The sequence below is a fragment of the Coptis chinensis genome, chromosome 5, assembly GCF_015680905.1.
Source record: "Coptis chinensis isolate HL-2020 chromosome 5, ASM1568090v1, whole genome shotgun sequence".
NCBI classification, from domain to species: Eukaryota; Viridiplantae; Streptophyta; class Magnoliopsida; order Ranunculales; family Ranunculaceae; genus Coptis; species Coptis chinensis.
In genome coordinates this window covers 67,420,116-67,444,839 of record NC_141460.1, presented here as the reverse complement: position 1 = coordinate 67,444,839, position 24,724 = coordinate 67,420,116, and the positions used below count along the sequence as shown (strand labels likewise).

The 24,724-nt window shown below is 36.1% G+C and overlaps 1 protein-coding gene across 2 annotated transcripts; it reads right to left on the bottom strand.

Moving 5' to 3' along the window:
* Window positions 1-21,499: 21,499 nt before the first annotated feature.
* On the bottom strand, window positions 21,500-23,694 carry LOC147498482 (vesicle transport protein GOT1-like). 2 transcript variants are annotated; one of them, XM_086559053.1, is made up of 5 exons: window positions 23,139-23,694; window positions 22,921-22,985; window positions 22,762-22,859; window positions 22,600-22,681; window positions 21,500-21,821 (listed from the first exon to the last, which is right to left on the bottom strand). In XM_086559053.1, the coding sequence occupies exons 2-5, from the start codon at window positions 22,978-22,980 to the stop codon at window positions 21,783-21,785; spliced, it is 279 nt and encodes a 92-aa protein (XP_086415179.1). In that variant the 5' UTR covers window positions 22,981-22,985; window positions 23,139-23,694; the 3' UTR covers window positions 21,500-21,782. The 2 variants fall into 2 exon arrangements, with proteins under 2 accessions (XP_086415179.1, XP_086415178.1); XM_086559052.1 differs by having other exon boundaries at window positions 22,921-23,001; window positions 23,139-23,691.
* Window positions 23,695-24,724: the final 1,030 nt, after the last annotated feature.

Sequence of the window (24,724 nt, the reverse complement as noted above, 5' to 3'; positions counted from 1 at the left end):
GTTATTTTCAGTTGTTTGACTTGAAAGTTAACAGTCAAACCAAGTTGACCGCGTGTTTAGAAGGGAGACCCTAATTTCCCATCTAGGGGAAACACTAGTTCACCCTTTTTTTATTTATATATATGTATTGATTCTAAAAAATCATCCATAATTTAATTACATATTAATGAAAATTGAATAATGAAACATATCTTTATCGAATGAATCAATCAATATAACAACTAATCCTTCTCCTTTGAGTCGTTTATTTTAGATAGTTGGGATGATAGATGAGATTTTATATTAGTTTTGGATCGGATTCACAGACAACCTGTATGCAAAATATTTAGTATTTCACGATTTTATTTATCAAAAAAGCATATTTAAAAAAAATATGTGTATTAATTCTCAAAAACCATTCATAATTCAATTACGTATCAATGAAAATTGAATAACAAAATATATATTTATCGAATGAATCAATATGACGGCTACTTTTTTCCCTTTTAGTCGTTTATTATAGGTTGTTGGGATAATGAAACTTATCTTAAAACAGGTTATACAGGTCACGTGTTGATGACCCAACCCATTAAGACCCGAGAACTAATCGGGTCTACTAACGGGTTACTCGGGTTAACATATGTGACCTTTACCCCACCCATTTATTTGACGGATTTGGCGGGTCAACCCTTAAATGACCCAAAAGCTTTTTTTCCCAACCCAAACCTACTAATTTCGTGTTGGGTTAGCAGATCGTGTATAAAACTGCCACCCCTACGTTTAGTTGAAACCCCGTTTTTAAAATTGTGATTCCTGTTTTTAATAGGAGAAAGATTCTCGTTTTAATTAGAAGTGTTAGATTTTTCTTTCTCAATAGGGGATGAATTCATATTATAATAGGAGAAAGATTCTTGTTTTAATTAGAAGTGCTAAAATTTATCTTTTCAATAGGAGAGAAATTCTCGTTTTAATAGGAGTTGATGATATGGAATTTTAAAAGAGCTAGAAAAATATCCCTTGTGGGAGCTTTAATATTAATACAAGGTTTTTTACCCGGCCATGTAGCCGGTATCTTTTAGATTTTTTGTTGGAGGGAAAAAGCTTCATCTCAAGAAATCACAATCTGAAATGTACTCCAACAATAGGGAATGCAACACACTTAACAAACATAGACAAAAGAGACATTGCTAATAACTGAAAACAATAGGTTTAACGAGTATTACCCCACCCCCCCACCCCCCCCACACCTCTTTATCAGTTCCCAAATGTGCGTTTTATTACCCGTATATTGCTGCATTACAATCCTTTTTACGCTTAACGAAAAAACAACTCATAGCTTTTACTGTCTTTTTCAGATTAAGGAGTATTTCAGACAATTTATCATAAATGCTGTCTCTTAGCACCAAAAGGAACATTAATCACGCTTATTATGAAGACCAGTAGCTACTGTGGAAAAGTGCTAAAAAAGTCAAAGTCAATTGGTCAAAGTCAACAATCAAAGTCCTCAAATTAGAAGACCAAAGATGGAGGACCTTATCTCAAATTATGAAGACTTTCTCCCTAAACATACCTTGGTCATGAAGAAACCAAAAAGTAAAAGCAAAACAAAAGTGAAAGGGTGAGGTGTCTAGTTTGTAATGGAGAAAGGCAAATCTGTAAATGACAAAAATAGTGGTATATAATCAAAAAGCAAATAAGAGATAACTCATCTATTGTCTTAGGATCCAAACAATTTGGTTTGTTTAATTTCTTATATTGTTTTTCAATTTATGATTTTTTTTTTCTTTCCTTTTTCTTTGTTTCAATCAACTTGTTATTTACTTTGCTTTATTTCAATCTTCAATCTTGTTGTTTGCTTTCATTTCAATGTTTTAATCAATCTTCCCCTTTATGTTTTCAATGTCATTTCAATACAACAATCAAAGCTTTCAAGTTTCCTTAGCTTAGAACCATTCAAATCCTACAAGAGTCTACCTTTCTTCTTCATATCTCCCTCACTCAAACTCTAAACAATTTAGAATGAACCTCAACTTCTAAAACAAAACTCTTTTGAAGTATACTTCCACCATTGCTAAAACTTCAAATGGCATCGCTGCCGGGGATTGAAGGAGTGAGAGTGATTGGTTGAGAATCTAAGAAGGGAGCATCATTCTCATCTATCCATTTCTAGTTTTTTTTTCAATTTTTTGTCATTTTATTTTATTGTTTTACAATACTGATCCACTTTCTTGCAAATCAGGTTGTGGAACAAACAACTTGGAGAGGAGCTGATCAAACAAGCAAAAGACGACAGTCGTCCACTGGCGCCGGCGGGCATGGTGAGGGCAACCGCTCGGGCACCTCCACAGAATTGTGTCCAATTTTTTGATAGTTCAGTTCATTTGTGATACACAGTTGTACTCCGAGCCCAGATTTTGTAATAGAGTAGGAGAAAATAGTAGAACTTGTTTTTAATAGTTAGTGATAAAAAGAAAAATGAAAAAAAGAAAAAGAAAAATTGGATTTTGATTGATTTATTATGATGAACATGAGTTAAACTTGGTTTAAGTTTAATACTTACCAAGAGATTAGAGTTTTAATTGCCTTGGGAAGTTCAAGTGTGTGAGGCAATTTATGGATCATAGCTCACATGTACACTTTGAATCAACTTGGTAATCAACACTCTAAGTCCAATTGACTATAGTTAATCTAGGTGATTAATGTCACACCCAGAATTCGGAAAAATAACATTTGTTCCCGACTCTTCGATCTTCGAGGTGTGACACACTCTCAACTCTCAAAAACCCATAAACAGTTTAAATATGCGGATAATAAAAAAACCAATAAAATTTTTAAATTTAAACAAAAGTCCTCTTCATTACAAAACTTCACAAATAAGATTAGGTTACAACTCTCCTTTCAATAACTCTTTAATTAAAACTACAAATGAAAATACAAAAACATTGTCTAGACTGAAAATCTATATCATCTCATGGGAAAACAAACCCTATCTTGAAATGCGACGTTAACGCAAACCACAAGCAGCAGCCAACCTTCTTCAACACTAAACCTATCAAGACTTATCAACTATGTTCATTTAATGAACACATCCGATAAGCAAACATGTAAATCGGGTCAGCATTATAAAAATGCTGGTGTGAGTAGCTCTAAAATACAACATATATTTATATATATACATACACAATCCATAAGGCAGTTAGTTCTTCCACCGAGACGCCTTAACTCCCAACAACTAATACGACATTCTTTAACTACAATAAGTAAGGCAGGTAGTTCATCCATTGAGGTGCCTTAACTTCCCACTAACCACACAACAAACCAAACACATAATAAAAGGCATTTAGTTCCTCCACGAGGCGCCTTATGTTCTAACTAAACTAATAACCAACCAAGCATATTTTATACTTACCGCATTTCATGCTCAATTACAGAATGGGTCGTCTCTGCACAAGTAATTAGTTTGACCCACACTTCTGCAAAACTATATACAATCATCTATCTAAAGATACATCATTAACCAACACATTACCATAATTATATTAATTTAAGGCTTTCATTGCGTGTCCCTAAAATCACGTCGTATCTATGTCTTACCTAGTTTCCCTGGCTACCACAATCGTTTCCCAACGCCGAATATGTACATCCACATGCCTCCCCTTGCATAATGAACCACTCCATGCCGCACACCAGATAACCCTCATACAAAAGCCATTATGTAAGTACTGCCATTATTCGGCATAAAATATCGCGCGTCTCGTTCTAATTTTGTGAACGGAATAATCAATCTACTATTCGGCTACGCCAGAAGGGCCATTCAGATTTACTGAAATGCCAGAAGGGCCAATCCAATTACTTTCACCCAAAGAGCCATTCAGATTCACTGAAACGCCAGAAGGGCCAAATCACATGAGTTGTGGTAGCTAGGTTCTAGGATTTTTATTACGTAATTTATTTAAGTGTCATACATATATATCTCAGAATAATTCTTATTCTATCTCATGCGAGTATACTTAATTGTACTGAAGCTCAACGTTTCTCGTTATAATACAATTCACATTATCACGTGCCAATACTATTTATTGCACGATATCCAAGTATCTCTATATCAAATCTCGAAACTTATTATTTCACGTGTCAATCATATATTGCACTACGCCAAATATATTTAGAATTATCTCAATACATCTCATAACAACTTTTATTCTTTCACGTGCCAATATATTATTGCACTACGCCACAATCCCGTGAGAAATATCCACAAATACTCTACTAGCATCTTACAGATAAAATAATAGAGTGTATATACATTTATTTCTCCAAAACTATTGCCTTTAATATATATATCCCAACATATTATATAATGTTACAATATCAACGTCAAATCTTATTTAGATAATAACAACCAAATTTATACAAGCTTCGACAATATTTTATTACTACATTTGTCCATATTCTTAAATATGTGAAAAACTGGAAAAAGTGAACATTCCTCAGTCAACGGTCAAAGTCAAAGTCAACACGTCATTGTCAAAGTCAAACTGTCATTTCCATATTCAACAGGTTCAGGGTCATAGCCATGGTTCATGGCTAAAGGCATAGGTGCATGGTTCATGGGCTCATGACTAAGGTAATGGTTCGGACCCAACTAGCCGAGCCCAAACCCCAAACCATAGAACCCAAAAATCTAAATGTTGAAAGACCCATTTGGATCTCTATTAAGTTATATGGACCGGCCCCAAAACTAACTTGAAACTGGTCCAAAGAAAAGCAATTAGTTTTAGCCCAAACAACTTAACTTAAATTGGGCCCAAACTAAACCAAAACTGGTCCACAACTTAATGCGGGCCCAATACACTACTAGATTTTCGCCAAAACAAAACAAAGAGAACTGGCCCAAAACTTAACTTGGTTCAGCCCAAAGAAAACCAATTAGTTTTTAGCCCAAACAACTTACCTAAACTGGGCCCAAACTAAACCAAAATAGCCGGCCCAAAGAAACCAATCCAGGCCCAAGGCCCAACTAAGAGGAACAAGTCGTCCTTTTCCTTCTTCATCAACTAACCAGCAGCTCCTCTCCACCGCCAGCCAACACTCGTGCTCCCCTTTCAACCCCACGGTTTTGATCCCCTAGAAAAACCCCATCTTCCCATACCCACAAAACCCGATTCCCTAATACTGCAAAAACTCAACCCGACCGCCATTGACGCTCCTCTCCGAGCTTTGACAGCCCTCATTCGACAGCCCCACACACTACAATAAACTATAAACTAGTCTAGATAAAAACCCCACACTCCAATTAAACCCAAAAACGGGCCAACCGAGTTTTTCTCAAAACTCTCCACCGGCGCCATTAACGCCTGTTGAAGCTCCCTCCTTCACAGCACTCTCAGCTACTCCAACACACTCACTACAACAAACCCTCAATCAACCAAAACCAATACAACCCACAACAACAAACACAACACTCCACCAACCAAAACAAATCAAATCACCTGCACCTAAAGCAATAAACCTAGCGATTTTTTTGTTGTTGTTATGATGGTTCGCACTGTCATAACAGTCACTTTAGAGAGCCAACAGTTCTAAAATTTGGAGTTTCAATCCTCCATCACTCCATACGGCACCAGGGAACCATTGTAACTATTCGACCCAGGACGCAGAATAAACTAGACAAATACTGAGCTGAAAAATATTGAACAGTAAAGCTTATTTTTTTTCCTTATTCACGCGAACTAGAAAAAGTAATTATTCACCTGTATTAAAACCCGACGAATCCCTCATCGTCCGAACCGTCGCGCTCCCACGCTCTAGCAATCCAGCTTCTATCTCTGCCTCCATTATTATTATTTTTTTATTCTCTAAAAATCCTATTATCTATAACAATGTGATTATATACTTGGGTTTGAAACCGAAGCCCAACACGACTTCGCCTTAAAACCCAGCCCACATATCTCAAATCCAATCCAACAGATTTTATATATATAATTAATTAAATAAATAAATAAATAAATACGTATTTTAAATATGGGCGTTACAATTAATCTAAAACTAGTTAATTAGATTAGTATAATCTTAGTTTAGTTTTAAGTTTAAGCTCTTGAAGGCAAAGTTGTATAAATTGTCAAAAACCCAACTTGTGGGCTTTTTAAGCAAGGCCCAAAATATCAATATCGATGAATATATCGGTGTACCCAAAAACCGATATTATTTGATATATCCATTTTTTTTGGTAACGGTTCAAACTTAAAAATATCGGATATATATTAGAAATATATTGGAAATATCGGATTTATATTTTAAAATGGTCAAAAAGTCAACCGATATATATCGATTATATCGAAATATCGATTATATCGATATAAAGTTTCAAGGTTTCTATATTGGTGGATATAGTCGAAATATCGATGTCGGTGTACCAAAATACCGATATATATCGGTGATATATCGGATATATCGGCGATATTTTGGTCCCGTGTGCTTTTATTTGTAACTTAAAAGCGGGGTTTCCTTAAACAACATGTAAGCACGGCTTAAGAGGTAAATTCTAAACCTCCTCGAAGTCCAAGTAAGAGAATACTAGTGTGTTCAAGCATGCTTACGTGATTGTTTGAAATTTACTTTTCGCACTATAATTTACATTCGTGCATAAGGCTGAACCCGAGCCATAACAACCATTGGGAAGTCATTACCCAATGTAGGTAAATTAGACGTTGCTTAATTCTTGAAAGCCCTAGACCAAAAAAAATTAATTAAAATCAATCAACTAGAGCCCAAAGTAGTCACGCTTCTCCAGAAAATGACAAAAATATAGCCACGAGGATTTAAAGTAATTAGTTACCAGATTCCGGTGGAACAACTATCTTCCTCACTCCCCTCTCCTAGATCCATCGTGAGTGAGATTCTTGGTAGTACACCACTTGGTGAAGTGACTACCTACTCTTCTGAGACGTGTAGTAGAGCCATCCTAGTCTCGCGCCCAACTATTCCTCTGAACAGGGCATAGTAAAATATATACCAAAGCAAAGTTTTCAAAACTCCATACTTGCAAAAATGAATTTCGATTTCTTGAGCATACATTGCACCATTTGCGCATGTTAGGATAGTTTTGGGGTCTTGCTAAAAGTATATGATACTGCGTTCAGGCATTTCTAGTATTAGCAAAAATAAAACTTACTCACGTAGGAGAGTTCGTCGCCCTAGACAATCTCTTGTTTCTAGTCCTCCATCTCCTAAGATGGTTGACGAAGTAGTGCAAGTTGAAGAGCCTCTGTCACACCCCGAATTTCGACAGAATTCGGAAAAACATTATTTGTTCCCGACTCTTTGATTTCCGAGGTGTGACGCACTCTCCACTTCCAAAAACCCATAAACAATTTAAATATTTGGATAATTAAAAACCAATAAAATTTTTAACTTAAACAAAAGTCATCTTCATTACAAAAGTTAACAAATGAAAATACAAATAACCTTATCTCAACTGAAAATTTATATCACCTCAAAGGAAAATAAGGCCTATCTTGAAATGCGACGCTAACGCAAATCACGAGCAGCAACCAACCTTCTTCAACACTAAACCAATCAAGACTTATCAACTGTGTTCATTTAATGAACACACCCGATAAGCAAACATGCAAATCGGGTCAGCATTATAAAAATGCTGGTGTAAGTAGCTCTAAAATACAACATATATTTATACATATATATACACAATCCATAAGGCAGTTAGTTCCTTCCCCGAGGCGCCTTAACTTTCAACGACGTACTAATACAACATCCTTAAGTACAATAATCTAGGCAGGTAGTTCCTCTACTGAGGCGCCTTAACTTCCAACAACTAATACAAAGCATACCATACGCATAATAAAAAGGCATTTAGTTCCTCCACGAGGCGCCTTAGGTTCTAACTAAAATACTAACCAGCCAAATCATATACAATCATCTATCTAAAGATATATCATTTACCAACATATTACCATAATTATATTAATTAAAGCTTTCTTTGTGTGTCCCTAAAATCACGTCGTATCTATGTCTTACCTAGTTTTCCTGGCTACCACAATCGCTACCCAACGCCGAACATGTACATCCACATGCCTCCCCTTACATAATGAACCACTCCGTGCGTAACCACCCTGAGCGGGATGCCACACACCAGGTAAATCCTCACACGGAAGCCATTATGCAAGTACTGCCACTATTCGGCATAAAATATCGCGCGTCTCGTTTTATTTTGCGAACGGAATAATCAAGCCACTATTTGGCTACGCCAGAAGGGCCATTCAGCTTTACTGAAACGCCAGAAGGGCCAATCACATTACTTATGCCCGAAGGCCATTCAGATTCACTGAAACACCAGAAGGGCCAATCAAATAGCACACGCCCACACAGGGCAGATCACATGAGTTGTGGTAGTCAGGTTCTAGGATTTTCGTTACGTAATTTATTCAGGTGTCATACATTAATGACTCATAATAATTCCACTATATCATGTGCATGTCAAATACATTATTGCACTAAGCCACAATATTTAGAAATATCTCAATATATCTTATAACCATTTTCATTCTTTCACGTGCCAATATATTATTGCACTAAGCCACAATCGCGTGGAAAAATATCTACACATACTATACTACCTCATAGTAGCAGCATCTCACATATACTAATGGAGGGTTTATACATTTATTTCTCCACAACTATTGCATTATATATATATATATTCCAAGATATTATATAATGTCACAATATCAACGTCAAATCTTAATTAGATAATGACCACCAAATTTATACAAGCTTCCACAGCATTTTAGCATTGGATTTGTCCATACAATTTATAACATAAAATGTAGCACAATTAAAGCGGTCCACTACTCATCCAAAATAATTAGATAATCAAAAAGCGTTATATATATATGTTTTACACTTAAATATGAGAAAAATTGTCAAATCTTAATTAGATAATGACAAACAACGTTATATAATTTCCGGACAATATTTTATTACTATATTTGTCCATATTCTTAAATATGAGAAAAATTGTAAAAGTCAACATTCAAGGGCTCGATCAATGGTCAATGGTCAAAGTCAATCACGTAAAATCATAGTCAACGGACAACGGGGCCCAAACAAAGTCAATGGTCAACGGTCAAAATCAATGGTCAAAGGTCCAAAACCGAAACCTATTAGCTTTGGCCCAAGCCAAGCCAGAAAGTCCCGTGCCCAAATAAGGACCAACCTTCACCCCTAATGAAATTCCCCTCTTCCTCCTCCCACCCAAAACCGACCACCACCATCTCCCATTTCAACCAACCGAAATCACTCCTAACCACCAACCCTACAACTTTAATAAAAACAAAAACTCCATTCTTGAATTTAACATCTTGACCAAAACTAGATCTGAGACAAAATTCCTCTACGCCATTAATACCATTTCCAAACATCTTTTCTTAAGCTTTACTAGCACCTATTAATACCAAAGACACCCATCCCAATCACGGTTTGATAATTCAAAAGCACACACCACACAACAACAAAACAGTTCATATTTCTAATGGGTTGGCGCCTCCATTACCGACTGTCGACGTTTCAAGCTTCCAACAGTACCCACATATCAATCCCGACGTCCCCAACATCAAACCACAATACAACAGTTTAACATCACAAAATAAAACCATAGTTTAAACAAATTAAAGGATTTCGTTCCCCTTTTGTTTCCTTCTCTGGCGACGCCATTAGCGCCTGTTCAAAGCTTGAACAGAGCTTCGACAGCCCAAGCCGCAACAGTTCAACAAAAAGTATTGACACCCCCACAGTATTATAGTAAATATAATCATAAGTGTTCAAATGAAAATACTGGACGATTCCTTGCTGTTGGACTCGCGACGTCGCCATTGGCGACTTCCAAGTCCCAACAGTTCCGACAGTTCAATATCTAATTCTAGAGTTTTAAGTTTTAACAACACGATAGATTTCGGCAGAAAAGAAATCGACAGTAACAAGGATTTTATAAAATAAAAATCCGTAAAATATCTACTCACAATAATGAACAGCTAGACAAAATCCTCCTAGTCCGAAGTTGTCGTCCAACGCTCCAGCAAACGGGTTTTTAGCTCTGCCTATATTTTTAATATTTTTTATCCTTCCAGAACCCTATTCTCTAGAACAATGTGTTTATATACTTGGGTCTGAAACCCAAGCCCAACACAGACTCGGGCCTAGAAACCAGGCCCATATATCCAAATCCAATCCAGCCGATTTTTAAATAAATAATTAAATTAATTAATTAATAAATAATTACGTATTTTAAATACGGGCGTTACAGCCTCTCTCCAACTTTTACACACCGTTAAGTTGTAAGATGGGCCTCTATCTTGTATACAACTCACACCGCTTACGAGTGATTTTAGGATTCCACTGAACGTGTTCAATCTTCTATCCATCTTCCACGGGTTAGAACATGAATAACCATACAAGCATCTACGCCAGATACATGAAGTATGTAATACCTTTCATCATCCAGGTGTCACCGACGATCAGGTTAAGCTACGAGTGTTTTCTTTCACTCTAGCTAGCAAGAGTCACGCTTGGCTTCTCTCACAGAAGGCCAACTCTTTCATACATTGGAAAAGATTGTGTTCTCCTTCATGAAGAAGTACTTTCCGCCGAAGAAAACAGAATAGATAAGAAGCAAGATACAATTCTTCAGACAGAATCCAAGTAAGACATTTTCCGAAGCATGGGATAGATTCTCTGACCTATTCCATTCATATCCTCACCATAAACTAGAAAAATTCACTCTTGTCCAATGTTTCTTCAAAGGCCTTCTCCCAGAACACAAAGTAACCCTTGATATCATGAGTAATGGTAATTTTTTTGGATAGAGGTGCAACCGAAGCTTTAACCTTTCTTGAAAACCAAGCTGAAAAGAGTACCTATTAGGGTGACATAAACAATTCTAGAATAGCCTAACCCAGTACATCTAAGGCTAGTGGTATTTTTGAGGTGAAATCAGATCCAGAAATCAAAACCCTAATAGAAACCCTCACAAGAAATATAGATGCCCTCACAACCAAACAAAAAGACCAAACCCTCATTCTGTCATGAACGTAAATACCTTACCATGCAAATTCTGTCTAAGCTTAAATCATATAGATTCCACCTATCCATTGATCATAAACTTATCATCACTTCAGCCAGAAGAAATATGTGTTTTCAATGTACCAAATGCACTATAGAGACAACATCCAAATTTCACTTGGACCAACATTCCACAAAACCAAACACCACCAGGTTTCAACAAACCAACAAATACCTTCAGACAAGGACAAGGACAAGGTACCTATAACAATCAGAACAGAGCATTGGTTCCATCCCAGTTTAACTATAACTATCAAAACCCACCTATATCAACAACCTAAGAGACCTAGTTCCCATTACACCATCAACTAGTGTCCAAACAGATAAGCCCATCGAAATAATATTATCTGTCATGCAATAGCAAATCCAAATCCTAACATCCATGCAACAATCTCTGAACTTGTTAGCCCAAGATAAAACCTAGAAAGATGTGTTCCAAGGTCAAGCTATTCCTAATCCTAAACCAACAAACATAGCCTTTGAAACAATAAGTAACGTGAATGAAGCTAGAACACTAAAAACTCTTTCTTAATCATCCCGTCTACAAGGATTGACTCCTCTTGTTTCGATATATTCCTTTCCCATTCCATTCCATCTTTTACTTTAAGGAGATACATCAATAAGGTAATCGGACCTCTCCACTTGGAGGGTGTGGTTGTAAGTACCGAAGCCTTAGTCCACAGTATATCTCGAATATTCTTTGTAAAATATTTTTTACTCGTCATTGGAGTAAGTGTGAACCTGTGGAGCGAGTATACAAATTTTTTTTTCTTTATTTTACATGTCTTTTTCAAAAATATTTGTTTTCTTTACACTGTTAATGATAGATTCTCGATACATCAATAGTTAAGTGATTTTTCAAAAATGGTCAATGGATTTTACACAGACCAACCCCTAGAACAACACAATCTAGGGGCATTCCATGTCTTGCGCAGTAAATCCCCCAACTCGCATAGCTGAAGATTTGTCTGTCCAAATTGGGTTCGCCACAGAGCCTACATGAAAGTTGCCTAAGATTATCTGTTATGATTTGTTTTAAAGTAAGTAACATCTAAAATCACAGCTTTTGAGTACGAGTCTCTTAAAATATCTCTCCATAGTTTTCAAAACCAAAATATATAAAAATGAAAGTTATACGGCTGAAGTAACCAAAATGATACCGGATTAACGTGTAATTTTATCTTCTTGGCAAAACCTCTATATGGATAGAGATATATTTTGAATGAGAAAACTAACTAAAAAAAAAATGAAGCATCTCCAAACGAGAATTAAACAAATAAAGTAACTCAAAATGATACTATTCTCTATTTAATTCTATTTTTTTGCCTTCACCTCTCTATTTTGTCTCGAGAATTTGACGTTAAAAGACTCAAAAAATTTTAAAATTTCAAAAATTTTCTTTCTTAAAAAAATTTCTCCTCTCGTTTAAATCTTTTCCCCTTCTAAATCTCTCTTGTTTCTGAAAAACTTTTCAAAAATGTCTTATGTAGCAAACAAAAACCCTCCACCTAGCAAGACTAGATGAATCAGTTTCAATGATCGTGTGCAAGCACTTCTTAGAGAACTGCAACTTAAGATATAGATACATATACCGAAAATCATTCCTGGTTTAGGTAAGAGTTCATACGCACGTAAGAGACGAGCTAAGAGAGAATGATGGTGCTCGAATTGTCAAACACCAACTTGCCCGGTCTTCAACCTCATAATAATTCTATTTACATACATATGTTATCCCCCAGTGCATTATGCTCGGTCTAAGAGAGTAATTCAACCGTCTGGTTGGGATTGACTCGAGTTTTCAAAAACTTCCAAGTCTTGGGGATCTGACTTTAAATGACCCACCTTTTTAAAATGTCTACCAAACTTATTCAAAATCCAAAAAAATTAATTAAAATTTTCTTTATGTTATATGTACATATTTTCCCTACAGTTCTTGTACAGTTATTTCCATCATCTGTTTCTGATCTATTGTTAGATGTGAGTGTATCCTATACCGTTAAGTTACATTTTTTATGTTGATCGTTTTGGTACCTCACAGGTCAAGATCAGACGAGTAACAAAGCATGGATCGGCTCTTGAAGTTGGCAAGGCACTGAGGACAAGATTGGAATTTCCTAATTCATTTGGGCTTGGGCCACAATTTTCGAACTCTTAAAAGAGGCACGTGCCTCTTCAAACCCTTAAGACCACGCAATCTCCCACCTTCCTTTCTTCCTCCCCAAAAATTTCCAAACCCTAGCCACCACAAGCTGACTCGCGCCCGCCCCTACTCTACTCGCAGTCACGACCCCAACACACCACTATACCATGTTTTCACAACCTTCCCCATTTTCAACCCCCATTCCAACTCAAAACCCCAATTTTTAAAATCCCTACTCTAAATGGCTCGAGTTCTCAAAATCATGCCGGAGCAAAATTTTCAAGACCTCTTCTATTCCGATCTGTTTGAAGTGCACTTCAGGGCTGAGATTAGAAGAAGAGGATGGGAACCCTTGGTTTTGTTGGAAGATACGGTTTATTTTCTCTCTCTTACTCTTTCGTTTTATACTAGCATGCTTAGAGTTGAGGATGACTGCATTATGGTTGTTAAGGATGGCTGCTCTCTGGAGCTCACCAAGGAGGTGGTGAGTGGAGTTATGGGGATTCCTATGAAAGCTTATGTTCAGACGGAACAATCCCTGTCACACCCCAAATTTCCTGAAAATTTAAAATAGGGAATTATTCAAGATATAATTATCTCAATCGTCACCCTATTCAATCATCTGAAAACCCAGGATGAAACGAAACCCTAATAACATATTATCAACTACGATATTAAAATATGAGATCAAATTTAAAACCAAAAGGAACAATCCTTCAATCACATTACTAAACTACAAAGAAACTAACCAACTTTATTACATCTATCTCAAAACAAAACCGTACACTTCATAAAAACTTAAATCAGAAGACTCCAAAAGTAAATCAAAATTACGTGTCCTCATCCACTGCACTCCACCATCTATGTTTCCAAGAACACACCCACATTGCAAAACAAAGCAAACATGGGTCAGCAAATTGAATTTGCTGGCACAAGTAAGATTAAAAATATAAAAACAATATGTTCAATATTTCAAATAAAGGAATATACTATTACAATCATTTCAACTTGGAAGACAAGTTAGTTTTGTTTTCTCAAAACGGTATGTAGTTTCTTCCCATGTAAGATTTCCAATATAAAATTCCAAGAATCTCATATAATAGTACTCATCATTCCCACTTTCCAAAATAACTCATAACATACATACCACTTATTAAATACACATAAAATAACCTAATTAAATATGAGTTTGATACACCTTACCTTTAAGCCAACACGTCGTCTTAGGGTAGGATATTTACGTCCCTATATAAAAGATTAATAGATCCCACCCTCCTGCAAAACAGAGTTAGACATCACAATAAAATGATTTATCTTAGCCAATCAAATTTTCATTCATAATCAAACCTCATTTAAGACATTTAAGTCTAATTGATATAACCTGGTTCGTCCCGCATATTCAGGGAATACCACTTATCATAATACCTATATCAAGGTTAGTCATTCACATGATATCATTACGTCATAAAGTTTCTGCGTGCATAACCATAGATCTCAGACTATCACAAGTCATTAATATTTTCGTAATAACATATCAAGTTATAGTCATTTCGCAATCACATAAAAGATCACCAACATTCACTAATATTATTCACAGTCACACTTCACATCCATAACATCACATAAATTTATATACTTTTTGTTCATTCAATTCCACAATGTATCTTGTTTATTAATCACTTATTTACTGACCTCACCTTTAGTTCCTACTCCACGATTTGCACTTCACACATTTGCCAAATCACGCATACCCATGTGCCTCTCTCACACCGAGTACCACTACAAGACATATGTCCCAAGCGGGGATATCGCCTCCAGGAACATATTTACATCTTGCAAACTCGTAACTTAGGAGTCATAGCCATCTCTGGGCTTTCCATTCGCATAATCATAACCTTTTATGGGCATTCAATATCTCAGGTCATTCATGGTATATTCAATGAATATCTTGGGTCATTCCTGCCACATTTAAGGAATACTCATCATACACTAACAGGTCATTCATGACACATTCAATAAATACCTTGGGTCATTCCCGCCACATTCATGGAATACCCATCATAACACTAACAGGTCATTCATGGCACATTCAATGAATACCTTCCTATTACATGACATCTCAAATCATAATATATCATTACCAAATCCTGAGGCGTGGAAAGTTCTAAAGGTGTGGTCGACTTGTTGAAAATATTATTCTCAGCTCACTTATCATTGTACTAGCATTAATCATACACAACAATTGATCACACATGCATAGTTATTTTCACGCATCAATGCAAATCAATCACGTATTTAAATATCATGGAACGCAACACGAATGGTTATCAATCAAATACAATTCAAACAGCCACAATCACGTACACAATTAAATGATAACATTATACACATATTGTTCACAAATACTAATATATAATATATAATATAGTGGCTGCACCTGTACATAAGGCTGCCTACGTATCCAATCTTTCAAGGTTAGAATCAAACCTTACGTAACTCTTAACTAATAAATATCAACATCCTTGTATGTACCTTTAAGGAAAATAACAATTTATACTATATAGAATCACATACAATAAGTTTCAAATATTCCCACTATCATATACGTAAAGTTTCATACCTAGAGATACACTATGAATCTTTAAATCCAAAAACTCCCAAATGGATATTTCTCTACTTTTGATTCTAAAAAAACGATCTTATGAACCATGTCAGTTCCAAATAAAACCCGCCACACCCCGAATTTCGACAGAATTCGGAAAAACATTATTTGTTCCCGACTCTTCGATCTCCGAGGTGTGACGCACTCTCAACTCCCAAAACCCATAAACAGGTTTAAATATGCGGATAATAAAACCAATAAAAATTTTAACTTAAACAAAAGTCTTCTTCATGACAAAGATTCACAAATAAGATTAGGTTACAACTCTCCTTTCAATAACTCTTTAATAAAATTTACAAATGAAAAATACAAAAACATTGTCTAGACTGAAATTCTATATCACCTCAAGGGAAAACAAAACAAATCTCGAGATCAACGCTTAACGCAAAACCACAAGCAAAGAACCACTCTTCTTCAACACTAAACCTGTCAAAACTTATCAACTATGTTCATTGAATGAACACACCCGATAAAGCAAACATGCAAATCGGGTCAAGATTATAAAAAATGGTGTGAGTAGCTCTAAAAAAACAACATATACTTATACAAATATATATATAATCCATAACGGCAGCTTAGTTCCTCCACCGAGGCTTTAACTTTCAACGACTAATATAACATACTCAAGTACAATAATTAAGGTAAGTAGTTCCTCTACCGAGCTTTTTAACTTCCCACTAACCACACAACAAACTATGACGCGATAATAAATAAGGCATGTAGTTCCTCCATCGAGGTTTTAGGTTCAACTAAACAAATAACCAACATATTACCATAATTAGATTATTTCAGGCGTTCTTTGTGTGACCCTAAAATCACGTTGTATCTATTTCTTTACCTAGTTTCCCTTGCTACCACAATCGCTACCCAACGCTTAACATGTACATCCACATGCCTCCCTTACATAATGAACCACTCCGCGGCGTAACCAACCCGAGGCGGGATGCCGCGACACCGTAAATCCTCACACCGGAAGCCAAATATATGTAAAGTATCGCCACTATTCGCATAAAATATTGCGCATCTCGTTCTATATTGCGAACGGAATAATCAAGCCACTATTCGGCTACGCCAGGAGGGCCATTCAGCTTTACTGAAACGCCAGGAGGGCCAATCACATTACTTACGCCCGGAGGCCATTCAGATTAACTGAAACGCCAGAAGGGCCAATCACATTACTTACACCCGAAGGCCATTCAGATTAACTGAAACGCCAGAAGGGCCAATCACATGAGTTGTGGTAGCTAGGTTCTAGGATTTTCGTTACGTAATTTATTCAGGTGTCATACATTAATGACTCATAATAAAATTCCACTATATCACGTGCAGGTCAATTACCTTATTGCACTAAGCCACCATATTTAGACATATCTCAATTATTTCACATAACCACTTTCATTATTTCACGCCAATATATTATCAGACTTCACCCACACTGGGCAAATATTCATCAATACTATACTACCTCATAGAGCATCTCACATATATAATAATGGGCGTTTATATACATTTCTCAAAGATATTGCATTAATATATATACTTCAACATATTATATCATGTCACACTTACTTCAACGTATCGCATACATTTTTAGTATAGCGTATTAGGAATATAACGTCTCCTAACATCTCAATATCGCCACGTGTCAAAAATACACAACATCAATGTCCAAACTTTCTTAGATACTGACAACCAAATTTATACAAGCTTCCACAACATTTTATTACTACATGTGTCCATATAATATACAACATAAAACGTAGCACAATTAGACAGTCCACAGTCCACAATCAAAGCCCAATATATATGTGCTTTACACACTACTCACGTCAAATCTAAATTAGATAATGACCAACCAAGTTATACAATATCCGACAACGTTTTATTATTACATTTATCCATAAAAACAAATATGTGAAAAACTGGAAAAGTCAACATTCCACAGTCAACGGTCAACGGTCAAAGTCAAAGTCGACACGTCATGGTCAACGTCAAAGTCAAAGGTCAAAGTCACAATCAACATGCCATGGTCAAAGTCAATACCTCATGGTCAAAGTCAAAGTCAACCCATCATGGTCAAGGTCAACATATCATGGTCAAAGTCAAAATCAACACGTCATGGTCGAAGTCAACACATCATGGTCAAAGTCAACCCATCATGGTCAAAGTCAAAGTCAACCCATCATGGTCAAGGTCAACACATCATGGTCAAAGTCAAAATCAACACGTCATGGTCGAAGTCAACACATCATGGTCAAAGTCAACCCATCATGGTCAAAGTCAACATATCATGGTCAAAGTCAACCCATCATGGTCAAGGTCAACACATCATGGTCAAAGTCAAAATCAACACGTCATGGTCGAAGTCAAACTGTCATTGTCAAAATCAAACTGTCGTTTCCATGTTCGACAAGTTCAGGGTCATAGCAATGGTTCGTGGCTAAGGTCAAAGTCGTGGCTCATAGGCTCATGACGAGGTAATGGTTCGGACCCAGCTGGCCAAGCCCAAACCTTATAACCCGAAAGTCTAAACATTTAAAGACCCAATTAGATCTATTTTAAGTCCTATGGACTGGCCCTAAGCAATATTAGAAACGGGCCCAAAAACTTATACTGAACTGGCCCAAAAACTAATTGGATTCGGCCCAAAAACTTTAAATTGAAACCGGGTCCACAAATTTAAAACAAAATGGGCCCAACATCAATCGAATCGCCCATAAGGCTAAGCCAAATTAGTCCGCCCCAAACAAAAACAAGCTAGGGCCCAAGAACTTAAAACATTTCAGCCCAACTAACCAACCAAGCCCAAGAGAAACCGACCCAGGCCCAAGCCCAGCCGGTCATCTCCTTCCTCCAGCAGCCACCACCATCTCCCATTTCAACCAACCGAAATCACTCCCCAACACCAACCCTACAACTTTACTAAAAGCCAAAAACTCAATTCTTAAGTTTAAAATCCTCAACCAAAACTGGATCTGGAACCTTCATTGCCGCCATTAATGGCTGCGACAAGCTTCCAACAGCATTCACGCCTCCTCACTACCCCCATTCATCAAACAATCAACCCACAACAACCCAACATTCAAAGACACAACCAAAACAGTTCAAACTACCAAAAATCGCCCCACCCTAGAATCACAGTAATGGCGTTCGGCGCCATTAAAGCCTTCTCAAGCTTTGGCAGCACCTTACCATCACCCAAACAAAACAACAATAACCCCTCCAAACCAACAATCCATCCCCAACAACCAGTTCCAACCAAAACCCAAGCAACAAGTTTAATTTAAACTGGCGATTTCTGGCCGCCATTAATGGAGCTTCGACAGCTCCCATCTATCGCCCTCACACACCCTACACGACCCCATCACTACAAACCATTCAAGCTGACAACTTACAAAAAAAACAAAGTGACAGGCGACGCCATTCGCTGTTTAGAGCTTGAACAGAGCTTCCACAGTTTAATTACAAAAAACGAAATTCAACAAAGTTAAATAATACAAATGACACGAAGTCCAATACAACAGGATAATGAGCAGTACATACAAAACATAAACATTAGACAGTATACACCGATACCCGAAAACCATAAATCCGGTGAAATAGCAAAATAGCTACTCACCTTTACGTAACAGCTCGACGAATCCTCCTAGTCCGAATCGTCGCGCTCCAACGCTCGAGCAAACAAGCTTCAAGCTCTGCCTCCATTTTCATTATTTTTTATTATTTTTAAAACCCTATTCTCTAGAAAAATGTGTTTATATACTTGGGTCCGAAACCCAAGCCCAAAACAGACTCGGGCCCAAAAACCAGGCCCACATGTCCCGAGTCCAATCCAACCAATTTTTTTAAAATAAATTATTTAATTAATAAATAAATAAATAAAAACATATTTTAAAAATACGGGCGTTACAACCACAGTCTAAAAGTAGACTACAAACATTATATAAAACAACCAAGAAAAGTTTAAGATACTCTTAGTTCATTACTAGACATATTGCCCAAAATAGGTTCAAACACAAAGGATAATACAATAGGTTTTCTAGCCAACTTGTCAATGCTATAGTTTTTCCTACATCCATTCAAATGACATGTAACTTAATTATTTAGAAACTAGCTTATGTAGACATACGTTTTCATGTAGAACTTGAAGTCCCAACCTTAGTCCATCTAAAAAAAAACTTATATTGAAAACGGTAAAAATCCTAATTTCAGCAAATTGGATTTCTGATGGACTATCTTCCGAATGACACAACTCTTTCCACAGGTATCCAAATACATTGAGGCTTTTTGTGTTGAAAAGATAACACACAAAACTTATTTTTTTTATGTTTTACAAAAATACTCAATCTCATTCTAAGTGTTCAAAAACTAGGTTAGAACACAGTGCACATAAACTGATTTCTGTCGCACTGTTTTCTGCCAGTCAAACTTCCATATGTCATAATTAATTCCACAGGCCTTCGAATGCGATGAAGCCAATTGGAATATAAAGTAGACTTCCAGATGTTACTTTTTTATGTTTTATAAAAATTCTAACTCTCACCCTAACTATTTTAAAACTGGACTTGAACACAGTGCATAGAAACTGATTTTTGACGCACTGTTTTATGTCAACCAAACTTCCAGACATTATATCTATCTCCACAGACCTCAGAATGTGACGAGGCTAATTGAGTTGGAAAGAAGACTCAGAACACTCACTTTATCATGTTTTGGCGAGAGTTTGAATCTGACCCTAACTATGTGAAAACACGATTCCAAACCAAACACAGACTGAATTTCTACAATCAGAAAATTCTGACGTGTTAACTTCCGAAGGGTGTAACTCCTTCAACGTAAACCGAAATGCTATGGGGCTTTTTGAGTTTGAAATAGGACAACTAAAACTTATTTAACATGTTTTAATCAAAACTTATATCAATTTCTAAAGACACTGAAAATTGTCTCCAAATCAGACAAAATTCCTAACTAGAACAGGAACAAAACAACATCAATATTAGAACTAAGTGTACGCCCATTTAAATACTTATCTAATTTAATAGAAGGGTTCATTGCTCAGGTAGGTCTTTTATACTAAAAGAAAATTAAGAGATAAGTTTAAAACCGATGTAAAGATTAGGCTTATAGTCTTGTATAAGTCTGACTTGTAGGTTCATTATACAAAAGCATATCACTACACCATAACAGCCTATTTGTAACGGATATACATCCGTTACAAAAAATATTAGTAACGGTTATCTTGCATTGACACAAAAGCGTGACAAATATTAGTAACAAATATTTGTAACGTTTATTATCCGTTACAAAATTTATTAACGGTTATAAAGTGTCACTGAAATTAATTTCAGTAACGGATAAGTAACCGTTAATTAGAAATGATTAGTAACGGTTACCCAATTTGTTTATCCTCTATTAGTAACGGATATAAACGTCACTTTGGTTTTCTGTTGCTAACGGTTTCCTATCCGTTACTAAAAATTTTTATTGTATAAAACAAATTTCTGTTGCTAACGGTTTAGTATCCGTTACTAACAAATTTTCATTGTTTAAAAAAAAAATTGTTGCTAACGGTTCACTATCCATTACTAACGAATTTTCATTGTATAAAAAAAATATGGGCCACCTGTACTGGTGCACATTCATACAACAATTACAGTTACAAAACTCTAACAATTCAAAACTTAAAATTTCATACAATATTACAATGTTATCATCTAAATTGGACAAAAAATCTAAATATTTAGACACTTCTCATGTAAAAATATGGTACCACCATGTGAACCAAATCAAAATTTTGGCCTCCGTGAAATTTTTATCATACAAGGAGTAGTCCAGCTAATTTTCTTTCTGTTCTAATCAAATTCATCACACAGGAACCCTTCTGCCTCTGTACCTATCCAAGAACTGCACAAACAAAACAAACAATCATTAAAATGAAGATGAGATCATACCAGATGACAGATCGAAAAATTCCAAGTTCGCAACCGAGATGAAACTATCGCAGTATTTTAAGTTTCCTTTGCGGTAAAATAAAATGAGAACATAGTAGCAGAGTACTTAATTAAAGAAACTTTTTGAACTATGGTGATAGATAGTAACCAGAGACTGCAAACTTACTTATAAAACTTATATAGGAACTACTGAGCCATACTCATTGTTCATTATAGGCGTAAAATATTCATTGAAATAACTGACCAACTATATCTATAAGCCCAAATAATTGGTTTGGGACGTGACGCCTTTTGGTTGATTTTTGGATAGATGCCTTGCTTAACAAAATACACAAAGTCCCTTGGATCCGCCATCCATAATTATGACAACCATTGGATAATGAAGGCATATTTATGTTAAAATTGGTTTTGTTGTTTGCTAAATAGTACTCCATAATTACAATAATGAAGGCATATTTATGTTAAAATGTTGTTTTTCCAAAACTCTGATAACAATTCCCACCCATCACATCTCTGAACTTGTAGTAAAGCTTATAGCAAGAGATAGAAAACTCAAAAAAAACACTTTGCATAATGCAAATGCCCATGACTTCACACCAAAATCGTTGTGTAGTTATGTTGGCCCATTGATCAACACATGACAGTATTTGGCGTTCTGTGTCAACACATGCAACTTCATTTTATTTTAAATCTTTGATAGTAATAAAAAGTTGAGCCTCAATGGTTCTCACCGACGTCACAAAGGGCTGTTGGAAGATCCAGCCAACAATAGGCATCCTTTGCAGAAATACTACCAGTGTGGGCCAAAAGCCACTGCCAAATGAAAAACAAAGTCAGCTATCAAAATTCATCACTGACACTTGGAATATACTTAGAAGATAGAAGCTTCAGACCTGAAAAGCACAATGAAACCATATGTTTCCAAGATCATTCCCATAATCGGCCATCCAATGAGGACCAGGAAGAAGCCAATTCCAAAGGATATGGTACCCTGTTTAATTAATTAAAAATGAGAACTAAAAAAAAATGAAAGGGAACCAAGAGTACTAAACCTTGTAATTTTGACGTTTCATGAAGAACTGCATGGTGGATTTAAGTCCAATGGTCAACATCACCCCTGACAAGAAGAGGATCTGATTAAGTATCAAACAAAAGTGAGTTAATCGCTAAGTAAACATTAGGTAAAAATTAGCAAAACATAATATGCATAGAATAAAAGAAATAAACTCAGAAGCAAAACAAAGAGCAGAAGCTGCAACAATTGACTTACATTTCCCATTGCAAGAAGCCCCTTGTCAAATAGGAATACTACCCCCAGAAATGAGAAAAATATGCCAAAACCAGTCAAGCCTAGTCCGATCTCTGTTTCATTACAAAATTACAATCAGAAGCTTGTGATAGTCCCAACAGCAGCAGCAAGCCAGCAACAGTAGTTAATATATACCGAGAAAAAGTACTAAAATTTAATGTGATAATAATATAGTTGACCCTAAAATCTTGAGCTCCAGTATATGGATGAAATCAAACTTAAACAAGAAAAAAGGAGTAAAATATTCAAAGACAGACACGTGTGTGTGTGTGTTTGTTTGTTTTGTGTGTATTTTAATCTTTAAATGCTTTATTATGTTCTCTAGCACTTCAAGAAAATCAAACATAAATGATTTGTAACAGGGTGTCTATAAGAAGTTTAACACCTCAATTTTGTTTTGCCATAATTAATAGAAGGAAGAGAATTAAGTAGGGAATAGACAAAACTCATTTGTATAGAATCCAAGAAAAATAGAAAAGTAAAAAGAGTGGGTCAAGAATGTTGAATGTACCATCCTTGTTATCTTGTCATTTGCCTATCTAGAGCCTTCCTAATTGGGGAAGAATGCCAAGCCTACCCATGAGGGAGACAAAGTCTTCAATCTCCAAATCTCCAAAACATTAAGGTCTTTGCAAAAACCAAAACTCTATGACATCTCCTCCTTATTTTAGACCCTTCAAGTTGGATATTGGAGAAAAGAATATGAAAATCAAGTCACTAAATCAAGTTGGATATTGGAGAAAAGATGGCTAACTGGAACTAGCAACTTGCTAAGGAAAAGAATATACAAGGACACAGCAGGTCAGAAGGGCAAAAATCAGTAAGGAAAAAGAACACAAAGAGAGACATTTATTTTATATTAAATGTTGGAATAAATCAAACACAAAACTCTAATAAGAGCTTAACGAGTAGAAGACTGCACATAAACTCAATCACTTCAACAATTGAAATTTGCCAAAGTCACAAAAGTAAAACTGACATTGATCTCTTCTAAAGAACGAGTATCCTCCAACTATGGATATGGCTATTGTTCACTTTAGGGAAGGACTATATGTATGTTTAATATCGCCTTCTTTCACACATTTTCCAATTGGTGGAATGGTGGATCATGCAAAATACCAAGGCAAGTTCAAGAAGGTTTTGAGGTGGCATCTCGAGGGGGGCCTAGTCGACAAATACTAAAGAACTAACAGGATCCTTATTTCAGGTGAGAACCACGATAGCGAGCATTAGTCAGATCATTACACCAGTCTGCACCCTAATAGAGAGTGTTATACAACAAATTAGGTACTGAGTAGAGGTTTAGCAGAGTGCTTATCACTCAGGATTGCCACACTAGCATATTCCTCAAGGTCATTCACCCATTCAGGAGTTAGAGCGCCTTAAACGACAGAGGCATAGGCCTCAGCAATCAGCACTATGGCCTCAGGACTGGATATCTATAGGTTTCTTTTATTTTTCATTACTTTCTTCTATTATTATTTTTACATCCCCACCCAGAGAGTTCTAGAGTCAGAAATTCCCATCTTGGTTTTTCCATCCTAAAG